At 41.9% G+C, this 19200-nt stretch overlaps 1 protein-coding gene across 1 annotated transcript in view; it reads right to left on the reverse strand.

The window, feature by feature from the left end:
• pcsk5a (proprotein convertase subtilisin/kexin type 5a) overlaps nucleotides 1–19200 on the reverse strand; it is a 41826-nt gene that overhangs the window by 18701 nt on the left and 3925 nt on the right. Inside the window, exons 5-27 of the mRNA XM_085461030.1 lie at nucleotides 18981–19048; nucleotides 18646–18734; nucleotides 18353–18525; nucleotides 17989–18195; nucleotides 15118–15218; nucleotides 14909–15012; nucleotides 14469–14589; nucleotides 14035–14223; nucleotides 10210–10346; nucleotides 9971–10084; nucleotides 9657–9759; nucleotides 6404–6594; nucleotides 6114–6198; nucleotides 5641–5744; nucleotides 5319–5457; nucleotides 4971–5086; nucleotides 4617–4719; nucleotides 3539–3675; nucleotides 2876–3076; nucleotides 2705–2773; nucleotides 2507–2549; nucleotides 2199–2341; nucleotides 904–1104 (exon numbers count right to left, since the gene is read on the reverse strand). Coding sequence (XP_085317156.1) covers nucleotides 904–1104; nucleotides 2199–2341; nucleotides 2507–2549; nucleotides 2705–2773; nucleotides 2876–3076; nucleotides 3539–3675; nucleotides 4617–4719; nucleotides 4971–5086; nucleotides 5319–5457; nucleotides 5641–5744; nucleotides 6114–6198; nucleotides 6404–6594; nucleotides 9657–9759; nucleotides 9971–10084; nucleotides 10210–10346; nucleotides 14035–14223; nucleotides 14469–14589; nucleotides 14909–15012; nucleotides 15118–15218; nucleotides 17989–18195; nucleotides 18353–18525; nucleotides 18646–18734; nucleotides 18981–19048 — 2938 coding nt within the window. The remainder of the gene's footprint in view (nucleotides 1–903; nucleotides 1105–2198; nucleotides 2342–2506; nucleotides 2550–2704; nucleotides 2774–2875; nucleotides 3077–3538; nucleotides 3676–4616; nucleotides 4720–4970; nucleotides 5087–5318; nucleotides 5458–5640; nucleotides 5745–6113; nucleotides 6199–6403; nucleotides 6595–9656; nucleotides 9760–9970; nucleotides 10085–10209; nucleotides 10347–14034; nucleotides 14224–14468; nucleotides 14590–14908; nucleotides 15013–15117; nucleotides 15219–17988; nucleotides 18196–18352; nucleotides 18526–18645; nucleotides 18735–18980; nucleotides 19049–19200) is intronic.

Here is a 19200-nt window from a genome sequence, read left to right on the forward strand (position 1 = left end):
AACGTTGGCTACTATAGCAGTATAGTATTGCAACATGGCATTTGGGTCTTCTAACTAAAATAGGAAAATAGGAACACATAGGAACATCACTGCCTGACCTGGCCCACGTCTGGTTTACACTCTGCCATGACATCAGTCAGTCAGAAGTGCCAGCTTGATGCCAGGTCCAGGCCAGACCTGTTTTCTATGAGCCTGGGCCACATAAACCAAACCACAATCGGGACAGATATGGCATGCCATCACATAAACAGTGCCATCTACGCCAGGCCTGGCCCATATCTGGATGACATACCATTTACCATGCTAGAAGTCAGCCAGAGGTGCCGGCTACAGTTCACACAAAGTGGGGAAAAACTAATTCCAACATAATCATGGATAAACCCTTACTTGTCCTTTTGCTTTTTATTTAGATTCAACAGATGATACATTACTCATCTGTCTAACTTATCTAAGCTATCGAAGACTTAAAACCTAAAACGAGTACTCATTTGAAACTTAAATTGAGCTTTGTCACTGCTCAGATTTAAAGTTTGAGAATAACTTTATTTCCCCGTGCTCGTTTTCAATCTTTGTATTAACCTATGCACTTTTCTCAGAGTTATTTAAGTTTCTAATAATTAAGATGTCTTGCCTCAAACTAATTACCATACATTGTTTAAGGTCTGTCAAACTAATTTGCGAAGGGAACAAAATGTTCAACGCACACAATCAATTATTTCTAATTCTGTGTCTGGCTGACATGCATTCTGTTTTTGGGTACTTAAGTTGGTACAGAGTTCAGGGACAGTGGCACACAGACCAATTACCCTCCAAGATTTCTTTTCTGCTCCTGTGAAAGTGCCCAAATCCCTGATTCATTATGGGCAGACAGATGGATTAGTGGAATACAAGTATTAGTCTCACCGCTGAGAAAGGTCTTAATGGGACAGACCTCATGGTCAGACACACACTCTCCATTTTCTAGCGCCTTTCCCTCCTCACACAACAGACAGTCCTCGTCCTCGGGGCCGCTACATGTCACACAGTCCGAGTGACACTCCTCGCAGTTATTGGAGTCTTCATCGCCGTAGAAACCATCCGGACATTCTGAAACGCACTTCCCCTCTGAGGAAAAAAAAACGTAGCCTCTGATAAGTACTTCATGTGATCCAGGTGGGCAGGCTGCACTTTACATTAAAGCAGCCTTCAGCAGTTTCACACATCAGTTTAAAAAGTTTAGAATTACTAAAATACTAAATTACCCAAAGACAGTATCACTATGTATTAATATAATTAATAATATATTAATATATGAAAAAACAAGTCATTTGCATTGGTTTTTAACGATTGCTCTAATAAATGACTAACCATCTGTGAGAAAAAAATTATTTTTACTGAAGACTGGGAGGACTGGTGAGGTCCAACTGGTCCTTTGTGGATTATCCATGTTATCTTAAAGCTTTTCTTTCTTTTCTAACTTTCAAAAATTCTAAAATCTGGCCATAGGTGTTTCTTTGTCACCCTGCAACAGATTGGTGACTTGTCCAGGGTGTACTCTGATTCTTGCCCTATGTCAGCTGGGATTGTCATCCTCCATCACACCATTCATGGGCCTGAGCTGGATAACCGGAAGAAAATGGATCTTATTCATCTTCCAGCTGCTCCCTTTACGAGTCACAGCAGATCACCTGCCTCTCCCTAGAATCCTCTTCTGTCAGACCAACCATCTACATAGCCTCCTTCACTATACTGGATCTAAGAAATGGATGGATATGCCATTTTTATAAAATAATATTTCAGTTTTTGTTTGCTTGTGCACTAATTGACCTATCCAGTTACTTGCCTATTATATTTTCTATCTAGATAGTTATAATACTAAAGCATTTAATGGCACGCATCACAAAAATCCATCTAATCTCATGCTTTACTCTTAAAAAATGATTTCATATGTCATTGCAAATAAAATGATGACAGGGTCTCTGTCCATGCTGATAACTTATAGCACTTCAATAACGATGATGTAAATAATCCTTTACAAACTCCAAAAATATTTATCTCCAAAATTGCTGATGTAAGTAATTTAATTACATGAAGGTTCCATATAATTCTGTTACATACTTATAATGTAAAAATGTTACATTTAATGGAATCTGGTCGAATGGGTTAGGAAAATATTCTTTGAGTGTAGCTTCACGTCTTACCCAACGAGGGCAAATTACCTAATAAGAAGAGGTCGCTCTCACACCAGTAGCACTCGTGTTCATCGCAGCTCACGCAGTTGTCGTCACACGGAATGCAGGTCATTTCTTCTTCTACGCTGTACGTCTTAGCTGGGCAGTTTTTGTAGCAGCCATCCTGGAAACTGACGACAAAAAGCAACGGTTGATGTTTGCATCACACACAAACATGAACTCTACTCTCACTGCCAGCGGAGGTCTTTTGCATTAGCTCAGAGATTAAATGAAAGAGAAAAGTGAGCCCAGAATGGCGAGATCACACACGGTGAGAGCGAGGCACACAGCCTTACTTGTAAAAGCCCTCAATGCAGGACAGACAATGCCTGGGGTTATCTGTCAAAAGCAGACAAAAAAAAAGAAAAAGAAAAATTCAGTCGCCTTTTTTTTTTTAAGGGGACCTTAAGGGGGCGGGGACACCTTAATTTTTTTCCACTGTGGGCGACATTCATTTGGGAAAACTTTGTTATGGCTACTGGGTCATGACTTACACAGGACACACTTCTTGCAGCCTTGCTCGCAGGCCATGCAGTCGTCATAATCTGGGTCTTCCACCTCACCTGAGAAAGGAGACAGAGAGCGGAGGGTGAGAGCGCGAGGTCAGTGTGGACAGGTGTGAAACAACGCTCCTTAAACACTCCTCAACATGCAACCTTGCTTACCTTCCCCACACTCCAGCTTAACACAGGATCCATCAGAGACATAGTAGGAGGCGTTACACTTCAGGCAGTGGTTGGGGCCTGTGCAGAGTCGGCAGTGGTCTACACAGGGCTCGCAGGTCCTCTGCTTGGTGTGGTAGAAAGCCTCAGGACAGGCGTCCAGACACATGCCTTTATAGAGGTAACGCTCCACCTTAAACTTATCTGGAGAATAAACAGCAATTTCACTAGAAAGCCACGTCTGTAGTTAGGTTTGAGGCCATTTCTTTAAGAGAATGGTGAATGGACTAAGCATTAATCTGTGGCTGGGGTTTGGGGAAGGCCTCAGTGAGGACTGCCTGCGGCTCACGGGGCCTCCAGATGGATTCATGAAGAGTGTGAGAAACAATAAAGACAGAGTCAGGGAGGGTGGCGCATGAAAATGAGGATGAACCCGTTTGTACACCTGTACATGGTGTGCACCATGCCTCTCACTTCATGACAGCTGGGATAGGCTCCAGCCTAAATCTCAAAGTTTTAGTGTAGCCCTTGGGGAGTTTGTGGCTTTATATTTACAAAATATAATTTTTCCTTCCTTTTCATCTTTTTAATGTCTCAGCCAGTTTTCCATTCACATACTGCACACACTACGTCACACTTACCGCGAGCTACTCATTTCGTACTCACCGGTGTCACAGCTCGTGCAGTTGGCTGGCCCCGCGTCCACACACGTGGCACAGGTGTGGTCGCACAGGTGACACCGGCCACCCGACTGGTACTTCCCACTGGTGCATCCCACCACACAGCGGCCCTCATCCAGAGCCCTGCAGCAGGCAACATCAACATCACAAAATCAACACATATGAATTATAAGTATGTAAATGAGCTGAACTCATTTAAATCCCAGCGTGTACCATATGGTGCATTTACACAGATGTAGCTGGATGTGCCGACAAAGGGAGGAGGAGAAGAAAGGGTGGGAATGTTGGCTGAAATGTGGGTAATGTGGGAGTCTTCTTTTTTTGACATTTTATCCATGAGGAGCATCAGGGAGACATCTGGTCAGCAACATGACAACAATAGCCACGAGCTGTATGCTTCATTCATGACAAGAAATGGAGTCCTTTTACAGATGCTATCTCCCTCACAGAGCTCCCTCCAATCATGGAGTCAGAACTTGGATAACAGGAACAGAAAGGGTGATAGGATGATGCTTATCATTAAGTAATTAAGTGTTAAGGTACAGTTTCCTTGAGACCATAAACGGCACATTTTGTGCTTTATTTATATTTTGCCCCAAGTGGGCAGCTTGGGTGGAGTACATCTGTAGTTTGTGAGGGCTGCCTGAACCCAGAGTTAGTCAGTTTGCAGTGGCACCTCTCAGGTTGAAGCTTTGAAACAGACACGTTCTTTTTTTGTGCTATTTTTACGTTAAAATAAAAAGAAATAATTATTTATCGAGAGGTTTGATGGGGATATATATATATATATATATATATATATATATATATATATATATATATATATATATATATATATATATATATATATGTATATAAATCACCATGTCATAAGTGTTTCAGCTGTATACCAAGGCTTATTTCATCGTATTACATAGAAAGAATCAATGTCGTACTAGCTTGCAAACAATGGCAATAACAATTCATCAGGGAAATATTATTTCAGGCTCACACCCAGCGAAATATCATGTATTATAGAGAAACAGTGGCATGCACTCAATCTAAAACAGTCAAGTCCAGCTCACTGTGAAGAAATACAGCTGATGCAGTCTTCGCTTTGCGGCCCTGTGCACTTCAGGCACGTTGCGTGGCACGCGTGGCACTCCCCGTTACTGTCCTGGTACTCTCCTGTTAGACAGAAAGCAGGAGAAGCACACTGACTCAGAAATGAATAACCATCTGAGGTGCAGAGGTGGTTTTCATGTGCCACGGCTGAATGACTTCTGGTTTAACAAAAAAAATCTGAATGACTCAGAGATGCGAATGCATATTTCATGCTAAACTGACACATATTAATGGATTTTGCTTCTGTGTTAAATATCATTTAAATTTATGAACCAAACGTGTCAAGAATAAAATGTGGAAGACGGCCGACCGACCGTCCGTGCACTCGGTGTCAGCAGCACACGCTCCCCTCTGCAGGCTGTGACCGCTGGAACAGCTGCTGCAGTTCCATCGGCTCGGCCCCACACAGGTGAGACAGCTGGCGTCACACCTGAAGAGAGGAGCACAGAGAGTGAACAAGTGAACCCTTCACACAAAAATCCTGACCACACAAAACACACACAGAAAAAATAACTAAACCCCACTCCATACAGGCGCACAGCAACAACAAACATGAGTGCCAAAACAAGCACAAACACACGTGGAAGCCAACCACCAGAATAAGGCCTGCCACCAGCAGATAAACAAACCTCCCACACCTGAACACACACCAGTGAGCTCACCTCCTACATATCCTGTGCCCATCAGCTATCTCTGGGTTTGGTTCTGTGGCGTAGAAGCCAGCACTGCAGGAGGACACGCACCTCCACTCCTCCATCAAGTAGCCTTCTGCACAAGTGTTGCACGCCTCAACACCTGCACCTGGTGCAGCATGAGGAGAACACACACACACACACTTAACTGGATTACTGGATAAAGGACATAAAGGAGCAATGGGGCGTGAAAAGCGCTATATAAATCCAATCCATTATTATTATTATTATTAATGCAAACGGCAGCAGTAAAAAACAAAACCAAAATGTGACTTTTGACCCCCGCTCTCACCTGCACAGGTAGCGCAGGCCTGGTGACAAGGCTTGCACGCGACTTCCTGCGGGTCATGGTAGAATCCGGCTGCGCAGCTCCGCTGGCACCGGTTCCCCTGTAGACTAGAGAGGATGGAGCGAGCATGTGGCACCGTGACACACACAGTCAATCATGTGACACCAAAACGGATGAGTCACTGCTTTCATCCCACAGCAACACCACCACAAACACTCGGTGAACTGAGTCAGTGAAAGCTTTATTCCGGAAACTTCGAACTCTTTGTCCGAGATGTTTTGTCCTTTCAAGTAGCAATACAGCAAAGCGTCGATTAAGATAAACTTATCTTTCTAGAAATGTTATGATTCTGCTGAGGGTTTGTGTGTGTGTTTGCTCACGTGTGTGAGGAGAATCAGTATTCTCAGAGGCTTAGGGGAGAAGGAGTGGTGTTTACCGAGCAGTTAATTTGAGCATCATCAGAGAGTTTGTTTCACCTTGTGTGTGGTTTGCATTCTGTGCAGATGCTGTAGGAGGTGCACTTCAAGCAGTTTTCACTGCACTTTCTGCACATGTTTGCATCTGTGGGGAAATCAAACAATACGCATGGAGTATACACATCAGAGCCATTAATCAATCTTACTCACATACCTTCAACTGCAGTTATGTCAACTGACTATTCATTAGTGCAGCTGCATTCAAACCGCTCCTCTGTAACCCAGTCAAGGATTTTTTTTCTTCTGTCGCATTAATTTAATCACAAAAAATTTCACAAAACAGAACCAACCGTGGTCGAGGTAGTAGTTTTCCCCACAGATCGCTGTGCAGGTATTGGTCCCCTCAGTCAGGTGATGGCCAGGCTGACAGGAAGTGCACTGGTCACTCCGACTTCCAGTGCAGCTCTCACAGGAGGCATAGCACCTCTTACAACGCCGACGGTCACCCCAGAATCCCCTGGGACATCCTGATACGCACAACCTATCGGACAGCCATGAACCAGAGGACACAGAGGACGAGAGGTGTTGCTATTGATTCGGAGTGGAAAAAATTATATTGCGGGTCAATTTTTGAGATGAGGACACACTCAAATAAAAACTATTTTTCACCCTCAATAAGCATGAAGCAATAATTTTGACTGAAATAAAACTGAAATACGTAGAATCAAAGATTTATTTATTCAAGTAATTAATAATTAAGAAAATGTGCTTGCTATAAACTGAATGTATACAAATGGAGTTATCTTAATTTGACCAGATTCCATTAAACGGAAATTTAACATTGTATTATGTAACAAAATTACATGGAAAATGTACATGGAAATAAATTAGATAATTTAATTTGAACAAATATTTGTTTTTAGTACAATGAAAAGCAAAAGTAATTCATAAAACCCCAAAACTACCAAGGACAGAATTACCAGACCCCAGATGCTCAGCCATGTGTCCTTTTTGCTGGATAACAGCCTGAAGTTTTCAGCAAATCTCACACTCCTCTCCTGAGCAACCCCAGCCCATTCTTCTTTGGCGAGTCTCTCAAGCTCCTCCAGATTTCATGATCTTGTGGCACCGACCTGGAGCTACAGATTTTCAGATCTGTCAGGCTCTGTGCAGACCAGTCAGTAACCGTCACTTTGGTCTCCTAGGGGTAGTCCTTCACCAGGCCCGACACATGTTTTGAGTCATTGTCATGTTAAAAAACAGCAATGATGCAGACCCAGTTTTGCTGCTGACTACTTGAGGTTTTCTTCCAAGATGGTCAAACATCCTTCTTTCTTTGTAACTTCTTCCACCTTGATGAGATTCCCAGTTCCAGACACACTGAAGCACCTCCTGCCACCATGTTTTAACTGTCAGGATGGTATTCTTTTGGTTGTTTGCCTCTCTTGTCTTTCTCCAAACATAAGCAACATCTATGTGGCCAAAGAGCTCAAGTATCAACTAGAGATGGCACGATACCACTTTTTTATGTCCGATACCGATACCGATATCATAAATTTGGATATCTGCCGATACCGATATGAATCCGATATAGTGTTTTTTAGTCAACAAAACTGTTTTTTAAATATCTTGCTGCATTTTGTATAAGTTCATACTCAAGTTTAAAACAACAACTACACTAAAGCTATTCTGTTATACCTGTATGCAAAAAAAAAATATTTCATAGTTCAGCAATACTGATCAATCTAATAAACTTGAACCTACACCATCCTCCCTATTCTGGTATTTTAAAGAGTACTTAGCATAAATATTAAGCAACCTAACTAACAGGGTTCCAACTCCCAGCAACAACAAAAATAAATAAATAAAAAATAGGGAACCACCCCTCACGCTCCACCTCATGATGCTTAATCGACGTAATCAACCTTAATTTGATGCAGTGTGAAAAAAAAGGCACAGAAATCAATTATTTTTCAAGAAATATTAAATAGATTCAACATCTTTCTTCAACAAAATTGCAGACTGCACAGATGGTACCTTCCCAAAGGAAAAAGTACTATAGCTTACTAGGGTATTTATATTAGACTTAATAGTCACTATATACAGTAATTGACTTCTATTCATTTTACATCAAATTAAAACTTTGGGTGTCAGATAATTATTTATTAAAAGCTCGACATTTTAAATGAGAATAAGAAAGAAAAGTATGTCTTTGTGCCCCCTTTTCCCCAGTTAATGCCCTATCGGCCCCCCTGGCTAAACTTTGCTAGATGCGCCCCTGCACAGTTACCAGCGTCAGCTACGTAGAAAAAGATCCTCGAGTAGAAAGTAATATTAAATACATTCTAACAACAGCTGATCAAGCTTAAACGTGCTGCTGTTGTTCAGCCGCTGGTTTCCTCTTTCTGGTGCAAAGTGGGCCAAAAGCAAACTAGAGACACGGACTCGCACAGAAAAGCCGATCAGCTGATCATTAAGCAGTTTCATGATTGAAGTAGCAGCAAGAAGAGGCAGTCGCTTGTTAAGCTTAACGCAGGAATGCTTTACAAACATTAAGAGATGGACTTACACACTTGCTTTACTTCTCTCGGGATAACTTTGTCGGAGATGAAATGCCGGGTTGCTAGCGAAGCTCCACATGCTATCCAGACCACCGACAGGTCCCGCATGCCACAGCCGCTCTATCACGTGATGCATACTGCTAACGTTCTGAGGTGAGTTATGGCGTGTTGCAAGTTTTGTGAGGTGCTTTCGTGATATTTAATGGATCGGATTACATTTTTTATTTTTCTCCGATATCCGATCCAGTAATTTAGGTCAGTATCGGACCGATACCGATATGTAATATCGGATCGGTCCATCTCTAGTATCAACTCACCTGACCAAAGGATGCCCGTCCAGTATGCATAGTCTTTCTCCAGGTTGTCCTTAGCATACTTCAGTCTGGCTTGAAGGTTTCTCTTCTGCGGCAGTGAAGTTATTCTTGGTCTGCAACCTCATGGCCCACTCCCGTGCCTAGTTCTAGTCACTGTCCCTTTTGAGACTATAATTCCTGATTTGGCTATTAGTTATTGATTAGAGTCTTTGCAGTTATTCTGGAGTCTCTCGCTAGTTTTCTTTCCAGGATCTTTGAAATATTTTGTTTGCTACATCTGCCAGATGTGTGGCTCTCTTTGAATGACACTCCAGTCACTGACACTCTAGAAAGGCTGTGATAACTTTGCATATCCATAAAATTAAGCTATAAAGTTAAACCACATCAGTGGTTTGTGCTGTGACTCAATGAAAAGGTCAGTTTTTCAGGGGGCTAACAAAAGAATTCATGCTTTTGAAGAAAACCAGTATGTTTAGAAATGCTCTGTCTAAAAAAAACAAAGAAAAACCTAAACTGAAAATTTTTTGACAAAAACATAAAATTTCATAAGGGGGAGGGGCATAGTAATTTTGTCCTCATGTGTAAATTACAATCATAGCCACAGAAACCTGTGAACTTCAACAACGATTTGACACAATATAAAAACCCGACTCATTTTTTAAAAGCATATTGTGTGAGCCACATACTGTGGATCTGCCAATAGCTCTGTGCTGTGTAGTCATGCTAACCTTGTGTTGTTCTTGAACTTGAGAAAAAAGTGCAAGCATGTGACACACTGCTGCGGGCCTGGCCCCTCACAGCCATCATCACTGCATTCTGGGTCGCAGGGTCCTGCAAGGGTGAACACTCGCAAAGTCACAGCAGCATCACGTCACATCACAAGAGAGAAGTTATTCAGACTGCTGATTTTATTCTGTATTTATGTAAGAGCCTGCCACATTAAGCATACACCGCATCCCAGTTCATTAAGCTGCTGACTGAGAGGCCGGAGATAGAACAAGGGAAAGCTTAGTACTATCAAGATGCAGGGTGTATGACTCACCGCTGTATTCTTCGCTATCCGTTGGAATCTCAGCTGATCTGGCTCGCTCGCGGTGCGCAGGATACGGGCGCTCCGCTGTGCCATAAATCACCAGGGACCACTTCTCCAGCACCCCTGTGAAACAGCAGAGAGATAAGAGGCTTTGTCCCGCGAGGCCCAGCCCTGTATTTTAACTGCAGCGAGCCGAGGTTCAGTGCATGTTTCATAATATTGAGACGTTACAAAGAGGAAGAGCAGACCTAGTTTGGAGCCGTCTTTCTTCTGAGAGGGAGTATCCTGGATTTTCAAAGTCCATTCCCCCGCTGCCTGCTCCCCCCAGCAGTGAGCTGTCATGAATTCCCAGTTCTGAAATCCCTCGGTGGAGTTGTCAAGAGGCCTAAACGAAAACATTACATAATCGTGCTCACGCTGCTGCTTCGTCTACTACTCGTTATATGATGATTTAAAGGATGTGTTTCCTAAAGACACAAAAGCAAAATCACCTTAATTTTTTCAGCTTTATCTGAATCAAAGATAGGAAACATGCTTCACTTCAGGAGGGCAAACCGGGTACGTGACAAATCCCTGTGTTGTGTTCTTATTCATGGCTCATAAATACATTACAGCTTCAGCTTTTTGTAAATGATTTATACATTCATATGAAAAAGCAAGCTCATCCCCTAGAAAACGCTATAGAATAAAATAGAAGCAATAAATATTCAGTCCTGTATGAAAGGGCAAATAAGAAAGATGCAGTCCTGTTTTCTAGTCATTTTCACATTTTAAAAAAATCAGTCAATCACATGGAAAAAATCTAATCGTCACAGTCCCTCTTGTCCTCCTGTGCTGAGCTGTAATCCATCTTTTCTGCTTCCTGCGTGTTTTTTTCAATCTCTCCTCTCTCTGTGTATGAGTGTGGCCTTACCTGAAAAAGACTTTCAGAGCATATGTTGCTCTAAAAACCTGTATATACCTCTCAGCACTGATGGTACCTATCCAGATGTGCAACCTGCCAATTCCATAGGCGCTGATGCACACCCCATAACTATCAGAGATGCAGGCTTTTGAACTGAGCGCTGATAACAAGCTGGACGGTCTCTCGCCTCTTTAGTCCAGGGGACGCCATGTTCATGTTTTTCAAAAGGAATTTCAATTCATCTGACCACAGAGCAGTTTTCCACTTTGCCTCAGTCCATTTTAAATGAGCTTTGGCTCAGAGAAGACGGGCAACATTTCTGGATCATCTTCACATATGGTTTCTTCTTTAACGGGCATTTGTGGATGGCACAGCAAACTGTTCACAGACATCAATTTCTCAAAGTCTTCCTGAGCCCATGCAGACATTTCCATGACAGCATGATGCCCGTCTTTAATGCCGGGGGGCATCCAATGTGGATTTTGGTCCGTCTCCAGATCCCTGGGAACTTTTGATGATGTCTTCACGATTTTATGTTGAAAATGTTATGTTTATCATCCAATTGTTCCACAATTTGCCTACTAAACCACTCATCTTTACTTCTGAGAGACTGCTTCTGCCATCATGCTACTGACCATTTAGCCTAATTAGTTGTAACAGCTGTTTCTTTTTAGTACAACTTGCTTTTCCATAGTTTTGGTCTTTTTGTACCAACTTTTTTGAGACTTGTTGCTGCCATCACATTCAAAATTGCTGACATAATTCATGAAATAGTAAAATTTCTCAGTTTTAGATGTTTTCTGTGTTCAACTGTGGCTAATATGTGGACTTACAACATCTGTAAATTATTCTGTTTTTATTGAACTTGTACATGACCTCTCGCATTGTTAAAGACTGTTGATTACTTCATCTGCATTAGAGATTTCTTCTGAAAACCTTAATAGATACCTATGGTCAGGTATAAGCCAAGGTCTAAACTGTTCTGTAACACTTGGAAACACTTGGAGGAAAAAAAACTTTAACTTAACTTAAATAGATTTATAAATTATTGTACATAAATTAGTCTGTTGTCTGGAAAATCATTGTGAGGTACTAATTTGAAATAAACAACACTTAATTGTTTTCGACAAGCATATAAAGAAAGACCAGGATTTTTGGAATCACATACACTTCACAGACAAATCACAGACAGAAGGCAAAAAGTGAATTCTGCTCCAGATCGTATCAGCACAGATTAGACTGGAGTCACGTCTAAATGCCCTTTGAGGAAGATTGGGAACAGGCAAGTTAAGAAAGCCCTCAAATATTTTCCAATTAAAGGAATTTTGCATATAAGGCTGGTGAAAAATGCCAAAGACTGTAAACAACGATACAAACCAGCAACAAGGAGGAAATTAAGCCTGTAATGGTAAGGATGTGTTTACTTTTTTCCATGGAATAATATTAGATCTGAGATTTTTCTGTAGTGTCAAAAAATTTGTCTAATTATTTAAGATAAAATAAGCACCATGACTGCTCCTTTATTTCCTATGATGTCACCACAGCACATGGATCCTCATTGATTTGGCACAGATAACTGCCTTGAGGTGACTGTTGTTATGATTTGTTGTTATAAAATTGAATTTTGCACAATGTGTACAAGCTTGTAACCGGGGATTTTTCACGTGTAAGGCAAACACATTAACCACTACACCATAGTCACGCTGCCCATCCATCCATCCATTGTTTTCTGCTTATCCTTGTCAGGGTCACAAGGAGGCTGGAGCCTATCCCAGCCACCATAGGGCAGGAGGCAGGGTACACCCTGGACAGGTCGAGACAGACAACCATTCACAGTCACATTCACTCCTATGGGCAATTTAGAATGACCCATTAACTTAACCCCATTAACTGAGTGTGTAAAACTTGGTTGGGTCTGTGTTTCCACAAGCCCCGCTAGTTTAGAGACTTATTCCTCATGAAGAACGCAAGATATAACAGAACAACCAACTCACTAACGAGGGAAGTTTGGGTCAGAACCAGCTCTTGGAGCTCACGCTCCTCACCTGACTCCAGCCCAAATCCTTCCAAGAGCAGCTTCCCTCGCAGCTATTTATTGACAAACTGTTACAATACACATCACAGCAAAAGCACCCCCCTCGTAAGACCCCTCTCGGTTACAAAGACAATGTGTGTGTGTATGTGTATGCATGTGCAAGAACATGTGTGTGTGTGTGTGTGTGTGTGTGTGTGTGTGTGTGTGTGTGTGTGTGTGTGTGTGTGTGTGTGTTTGTCTCTGTATGCACGATTTCCTGCTCACCAAAAGGATCATAAAAGCAGGAAGCAACACCACAAGAAACTGATCTGTCAGATAGGATGTATCTGCAATAAAACCTCCCCCAGCACAGAGTGGCTGGAGAGGTGGTCAGAGACAAAGGAATGTCTTGATCCTATAGATTGAACTAAGACTTTACAAATTTAAGAAATACAATGACAACATTCAAGAATTAGACTTAACAGTTACTGTGATCATTAAATGCCATCTTATGTGCTGATTGTTCGATACCAGCTAATACCTTGATGCCGCACTAATTATTACCTTTTAGAAAACAAAGATCAAAAGCGTCATGAAAGTAGAACATGAGCAATTAAAATCATCCCTTTATTTGTATTTTTAAATGGTCGGTGAAGACTTATAGCTTAACACCTCTAGCGGTTGCACAGCAACTGGCTAAATACTCCAGTCTCCTTGCCATCCAGTCACGAACTCTCTGTCTGTTGTTTGGTGCTTCACAGGCGGTGCACTTCAGTTTTTTTGGTTTTTTTTTAACCTTTTCACTGAAAACAACAGCCCACTCCTGCTTGTAACTTTGCTGGTGAGAGCAGTTAATAGGAAACCAAAACAGTAAGGTTGCAAGTGGAAACCAAAAGGATGAGCTCAAAGACATCAAAATGATCAAGGGGCTGTAGATACAGTGACCACTCAAGTACTGATTACAGCAGCTTTAAATAGTATCTCAGCAAAGGTGAAGTTGATACTTTTAACAGGTGTGTTTTATATTTCGGTGTTATATATTTCAAAAAGTACCATTATTCCTTTAATTTAACAAATGTGTCAAACTCAAACATTTGGCTTTTGAAGGATTTGATGTTTATCAGGTAATCTGCAGAAACCGTCGCTCTCGGTTACCTGTTTGCCAGCAGCTGCGACGTGGTGCCCAAAGGTGACGTGAGGGTGATGGAGAGATCACCACGGCGACCGTGGCTTATGTTAACCCGGACCACGACGTGCTCCACATAAGCGACGTGCTGCGGGGCCTTGCTGGAGCAGCCTGTAGTCTCATGCACAGACATTAGCACTGAGCCCGGATGAATAAGCCTGTCATGAGAGAAAAGAGAAAAAAGAGACGCAGGGAGTAGTGGAGATAAAAGAACAGACGGAAAACAAGAAGCGCAAGAGAAAGTTACGAGGAGAGCCGCGGTAAGGAAAATGACACCCATTAAAGTACGACCGCGAATCAGTGTGAAAGAAATCAATTCCAGAAGAGAGACAGAAATAGATAACGTGCGATAAAAGGGGAGGAATCAAGGAAAGCCCTGAGTCGAAGCAGAGATCTCTGATACCTGCTCAGCTGGATGGCAGCCTCCTCCGCACATTCATGCTGTGAGGGGACTTGTTTCCAGCGCTCTGCCTCCTTCACCATGCTCTCAGCATCCAGCAGGCCAAAGCCGTACAGGTGGCTCACTAACAGACACCAGCACATCCCCAAACACACACACTGCACATTAGCCGGGGCATAGAGAAGGCACTGTAGCTTATAAATGACTTCACACACTCCCGAGACTTTGTAGGCGTTTATCGCTCTTCTGCTCACAGTACCTCATTAGTTTGTATGCTCGCTGCTTTATAGTTCCCCCAAAAAAGAGCTGAGAGGAACATTTACTAAAATATGCTTATCAAGTCAGGGGATTCTTCTTTTTTATTTATTTATTTATTTTTGGCTGGCAAATATTAAAATAGACAATGTGGAATTAGAAAATCAACAGAGATCCGATGGGAGTACCTTTGTATCCGGCTCCATTTACACGCCAGTCAGGAGCACTGAGATGATGAGCTTTTGATGTACAGACAATAATGTGCTGCAAATCCCTCCAGGTTAGCAAGGGGCTGAACGTTCAAGAGAAGGAAACCACATGCTCTCATCACCCGATTGCACAAATTGATCTGAACACGAGCTGCATGTATGGATGCTGTTATTAGAGGGCTGCTTACTTGGCTTCCAAGGTGAGAGCAATGACACCGGCAGCTACAGAGGCGGCGAGGGAAGTCCCTGACTGGGCCGTGCTGCAGCTCTGCTGTGGACCCACGGTCACCTGTGGAGGAAACCACTTATATTTATTTTTTTATATTCACCCACTATTAACATGAACAGCACAGAACTGCTCTTTTTTGTTGACTCTGCTTGACTGTATGTGTATTTTTTGCACATCAAATCATTTTGGAAAGCATTCAAATGACTGGCAAGAATTAACTAGGAGGATTCAGCATTAATGTGATCAATATTTAGGATTTAGGTTATGGATTTGCTATAAATTAGCTAATTAATCCTGTCTGGTTTCTTACCCTTCATTTCTTTATATTTTCTTGGGAAAATGGGAAATAGTGATTTATTGAAACATGTGCAAAACATGCCTGAGCTGTCCACTTGGACAGTTTCCTCAACATTTTTAAGGACATGCTGCAAACCATATGACATGTTTTCCCGTAATGGCTCTCTGAGAATCACTTCACTGGTGCAGATATTCTATTTTTATCTGAAACTCTATTATCTTTGGATTTTTAGTACTCAACTAAAGCAACAACAAAACGAAACAAAAGAGGCAACAAATTATGTGCTTAAAGATACAAGAATAAATTTGGTTTTTGCTAAGTTGCCTGTTATATAAAGACTACTTGAAAAATATTTTAAAAAATAAAATACAAATCTGGCTCCTTGGAAATGAATTGCAGCTCAGGACAGTGCTGTATATTGTAGAATATGGGCCTGGTTAACCAGCAACTGGAACACACTCACCTGTTTCCAAACACCAGTTAGGTAACATTTGTCATAAAGTAGCTTAATTTTTAAGTTTGCAGACACAAGATCACTCACAGAGACAAAAGCAACAATTTAACAAAAGTGTCAGAGTGACAAAAATTAATCAAGATAATGCATTTTGTAGAAAGAAAAATTAGAAATACTGGCAAACACAGTACACATAATTAGATTTTTTTTGTTTTGTGTGTCGGTTGAGAAAACAAAATGGAAAACATGTAAGCCTGAGGCCAGAGAAGCAGCTCTCAGTCAAATTACTCTAATCAGCTACCCAACTCTGTTTACCCACAATGTCTGAAAATCACATGACATGATAGAAGTATTTGGCATTTTCTACACTCAGACAGTGATTTCATTCCAATTTTATTCCATTTTAATGCCTACTGGATTCTCCTTTATTACCTTTACGTGCAAAATCTGTATGTTATCCTAATAATTTTCACTTACTCTGATTTGTGTTAGTATAGAGTAACTACTATCCTTTGTCCATGGTGATGTGCCATAAACCGGGGGGGGGGGAGCTTCCAGTTAGATAGACAAAACAAAAGAGTGAAATCTGGTTTTCACAAAACATATTTCACACAACATTAGGAAATTTTCCTCGGGCCGTTCTAGTATGTTAATATTATACTGCTGACTGAGTTCTGACGACATACACCACAGTTCTTGTAATGGCTTTTAATTAATGAAAATTAAAGCTCTAAGAATAAACATGAAAACAAAATCATTTGTTGTTGCGGGTTTGAACGAGCAGCTCCTCTCCGTGACTTCACAAGTTCAGCTTTGTTCTGCAGAGACAAAAGTTCACAGAGCCTCCGTCTTGGGCATATTTAGTTGATTGACAGGTGTCTCAGACTATCACACTCAGCAGACGTTGCATGCTCCCCCCCCCCCCCCCCCCCCCCCCCCCAACACCACTGCCCAAAGCCAATGCTTAATATCCCAAATGTGTATTTTCTGGCTTTGAGCAGCTGGCAAGATGCCGGTGAATGTTAAATCCAACTACTCTAAGACATCCAGTGTCATCATCAGAAACAGTGCAAAAATGACTTTTAAATTAGCAGTTAATATAATTTTATTATCTAAATAACTTCATGCCCTCTGAGTGGTAAATGCCGTGCAAACATTAATGTCATAACACGACAAATATCTCGTAATCTGTGTTCAGGAGAAGCAACTGGAGTTTAGTCAGTATCACTGCATTGCATTGCTTCACTTCTTCCTCTTATTGTAAAATAATAATTGCTTTTGGAAATTTATGTCTAAAATATTAAATATTTAAAGGAATTATACAACCTCTTACAGAGAGTAGACCATTGTTTTTCTTGTTTTTCTTCTTGTCTGTAAAAAACTGCATATTTTGCATGATTTAATAGCTTGTATATCACAAGTTATCAAGTTGTCTCCACAACACCGTGAGACACGTTACCAGTTGCTCATGTTTCTGTGAAGGAATTCTGGCCTACAACATTGCTTCCTTTCATTTTGGGGGGGCATTTGTTCATGCACGGCTCTTTTGAAGTCCCACCACAGCATTTCAATCCGGTTAAGGTCCGGACTTTGACTGGGCCATTGCAACACCGTGATTCTTTTCTCTCTGAGCCTTTCTATTGTAGATTTGCTGCTGTGCTTAGGATCATTGTCCTGACCCAGGAGTCCAACACACATACACACTGGACATACTGAATACTTTGTAATAAAGGAGAGTTCATGGTTGGCTCAAGGACAGCAAGGTGCCCAGAGCTCTTGTGGTTCATTGAGTTGCAACTTTTGCAAACTTCAGCCTCTGAGATTCCACAGTGCAAACTACTAATAGTTAACAGAAATGTTGCCTTTCGCAACATATTTTTTAGATTCGGCAACTTGTGTTTGTGTCTATATGAATGTTGCTTTGGATTGAGGCGAGAAAATGTTTTTCCAGCATCTGGGTAAAGCTATTTTCAACAGACTGATGGCAGGAGAGCGTGGCTGCTCACTACGGTGGAAGAAAAGAAGCTATTTTTTGAATCATGTGAATCTTAATTAAGTTCTCTGTTAGCAACACTCACCATCTCCTCTCTGTCCCATCCGCCGTACGCCGTTGCCAGCGTGGAGGGGCACGGCTCCAGGTAATCTGGCTGGCTTCCATGCTGAGTGCTGCTGCTGATAGAGATAGTGTAAATACTGTTGCTGTAGCCGTCACAGGAGCAGTAGTCACCTCTTTCCCCTCCGTTTCCTGACGGCCAAACAAAGATGGAGCCCCTCCCTTGCCGGCCCTGAGATTATTTGGGTAAAGCAGACAGAGGAGATTAATTTATTTATGATATTTACATATTGATGTTGAGGAAAAAAACAGAACAGCTCTTGCAGTAAATATACAGCCGCAGGTGGGACACAGACATAAACAAACACAGCCACACTTTTTTCTCTCACTGTTTGAACGCTGTTCTGTAAAACAAGACGAGTCAGAGGTCCAGGTCCATCCAGAGTGGCCCCGTCATCTTTTGGGCCCCAGCCGGCTAAGTAAACATCAATATACCCTGAACTGAAGCTAAGCGACTGGGCCTCCACGATGTCTGTTACATCTCCATCCAGCATTCGGATGCCTGGGGGAAAAGGATAGCACCAAAGCGATGATAAAGTTTGAATCCCCTACTGTATCTACAAAACTTTGCCTTTCACGAAGTCCTTCGGCGTGCGAGTTTCATGGCGTCACATGGACTCACCGCCTATGCGTGCGTGGAAAGAAACTCCAACGGTGCACCGAGAGCTATTTGCAGCCGCAGCAACCACCCCTGCGCACTGTGTCCCATGGCTTCGAAGAAAGGAGGAGAACATCAGAACGCGAGGTTAAATGCATATGCATGAGGAGAAGACGGGCTATTTCCGTTACATCAAGCTATGCGAAGACAGAATTTAGACTGGGGACTTTGCATATCCATGCATGCATGTAATTACTGGAAAACGGAAAGGGAAAGCATGCATTAATTAGAGTTCTGGATTATGACAGGGAAGCTGCAAAGCAGGTGCAAAGACAATTCCAGAGATACAAAGTACTCACTTGTTAACAGCACTGGTAGAAGAACGATCTTGGTCTTGTCCGTTCACATCAAAGCTGGCAAAAGGATCCTAAATCAGATAGATACTAAGTAGCGGCACATAACACCATGCCAGCAGCTATCTGACTGTATTTCATCAGACAAATCACAAAGAGCATTATTCACCAGCCCACTCAACAGCTAAGTGGATCAGACGTTTAATGTCCATTCCAATACTCTTAG

Source organism: Copadichromis virginalis, linkage group LG7, assembly GCF_057382275.1.
Source record: "Copadichromis virginalis isolate Kocher_CV1m ecotype Utaka linkage group LG7, C_Virginalis_male_GT1.1, whole genome shotgun sequence".
In the NCBI taxonomy this organism is placed as follows: domain Eukaryota; kingdom Metazoa; phylum Chordata; class Actinopteri; order Cichliformes; family Cichlidae; genus Copadichromis; species Copadichromis virginalis.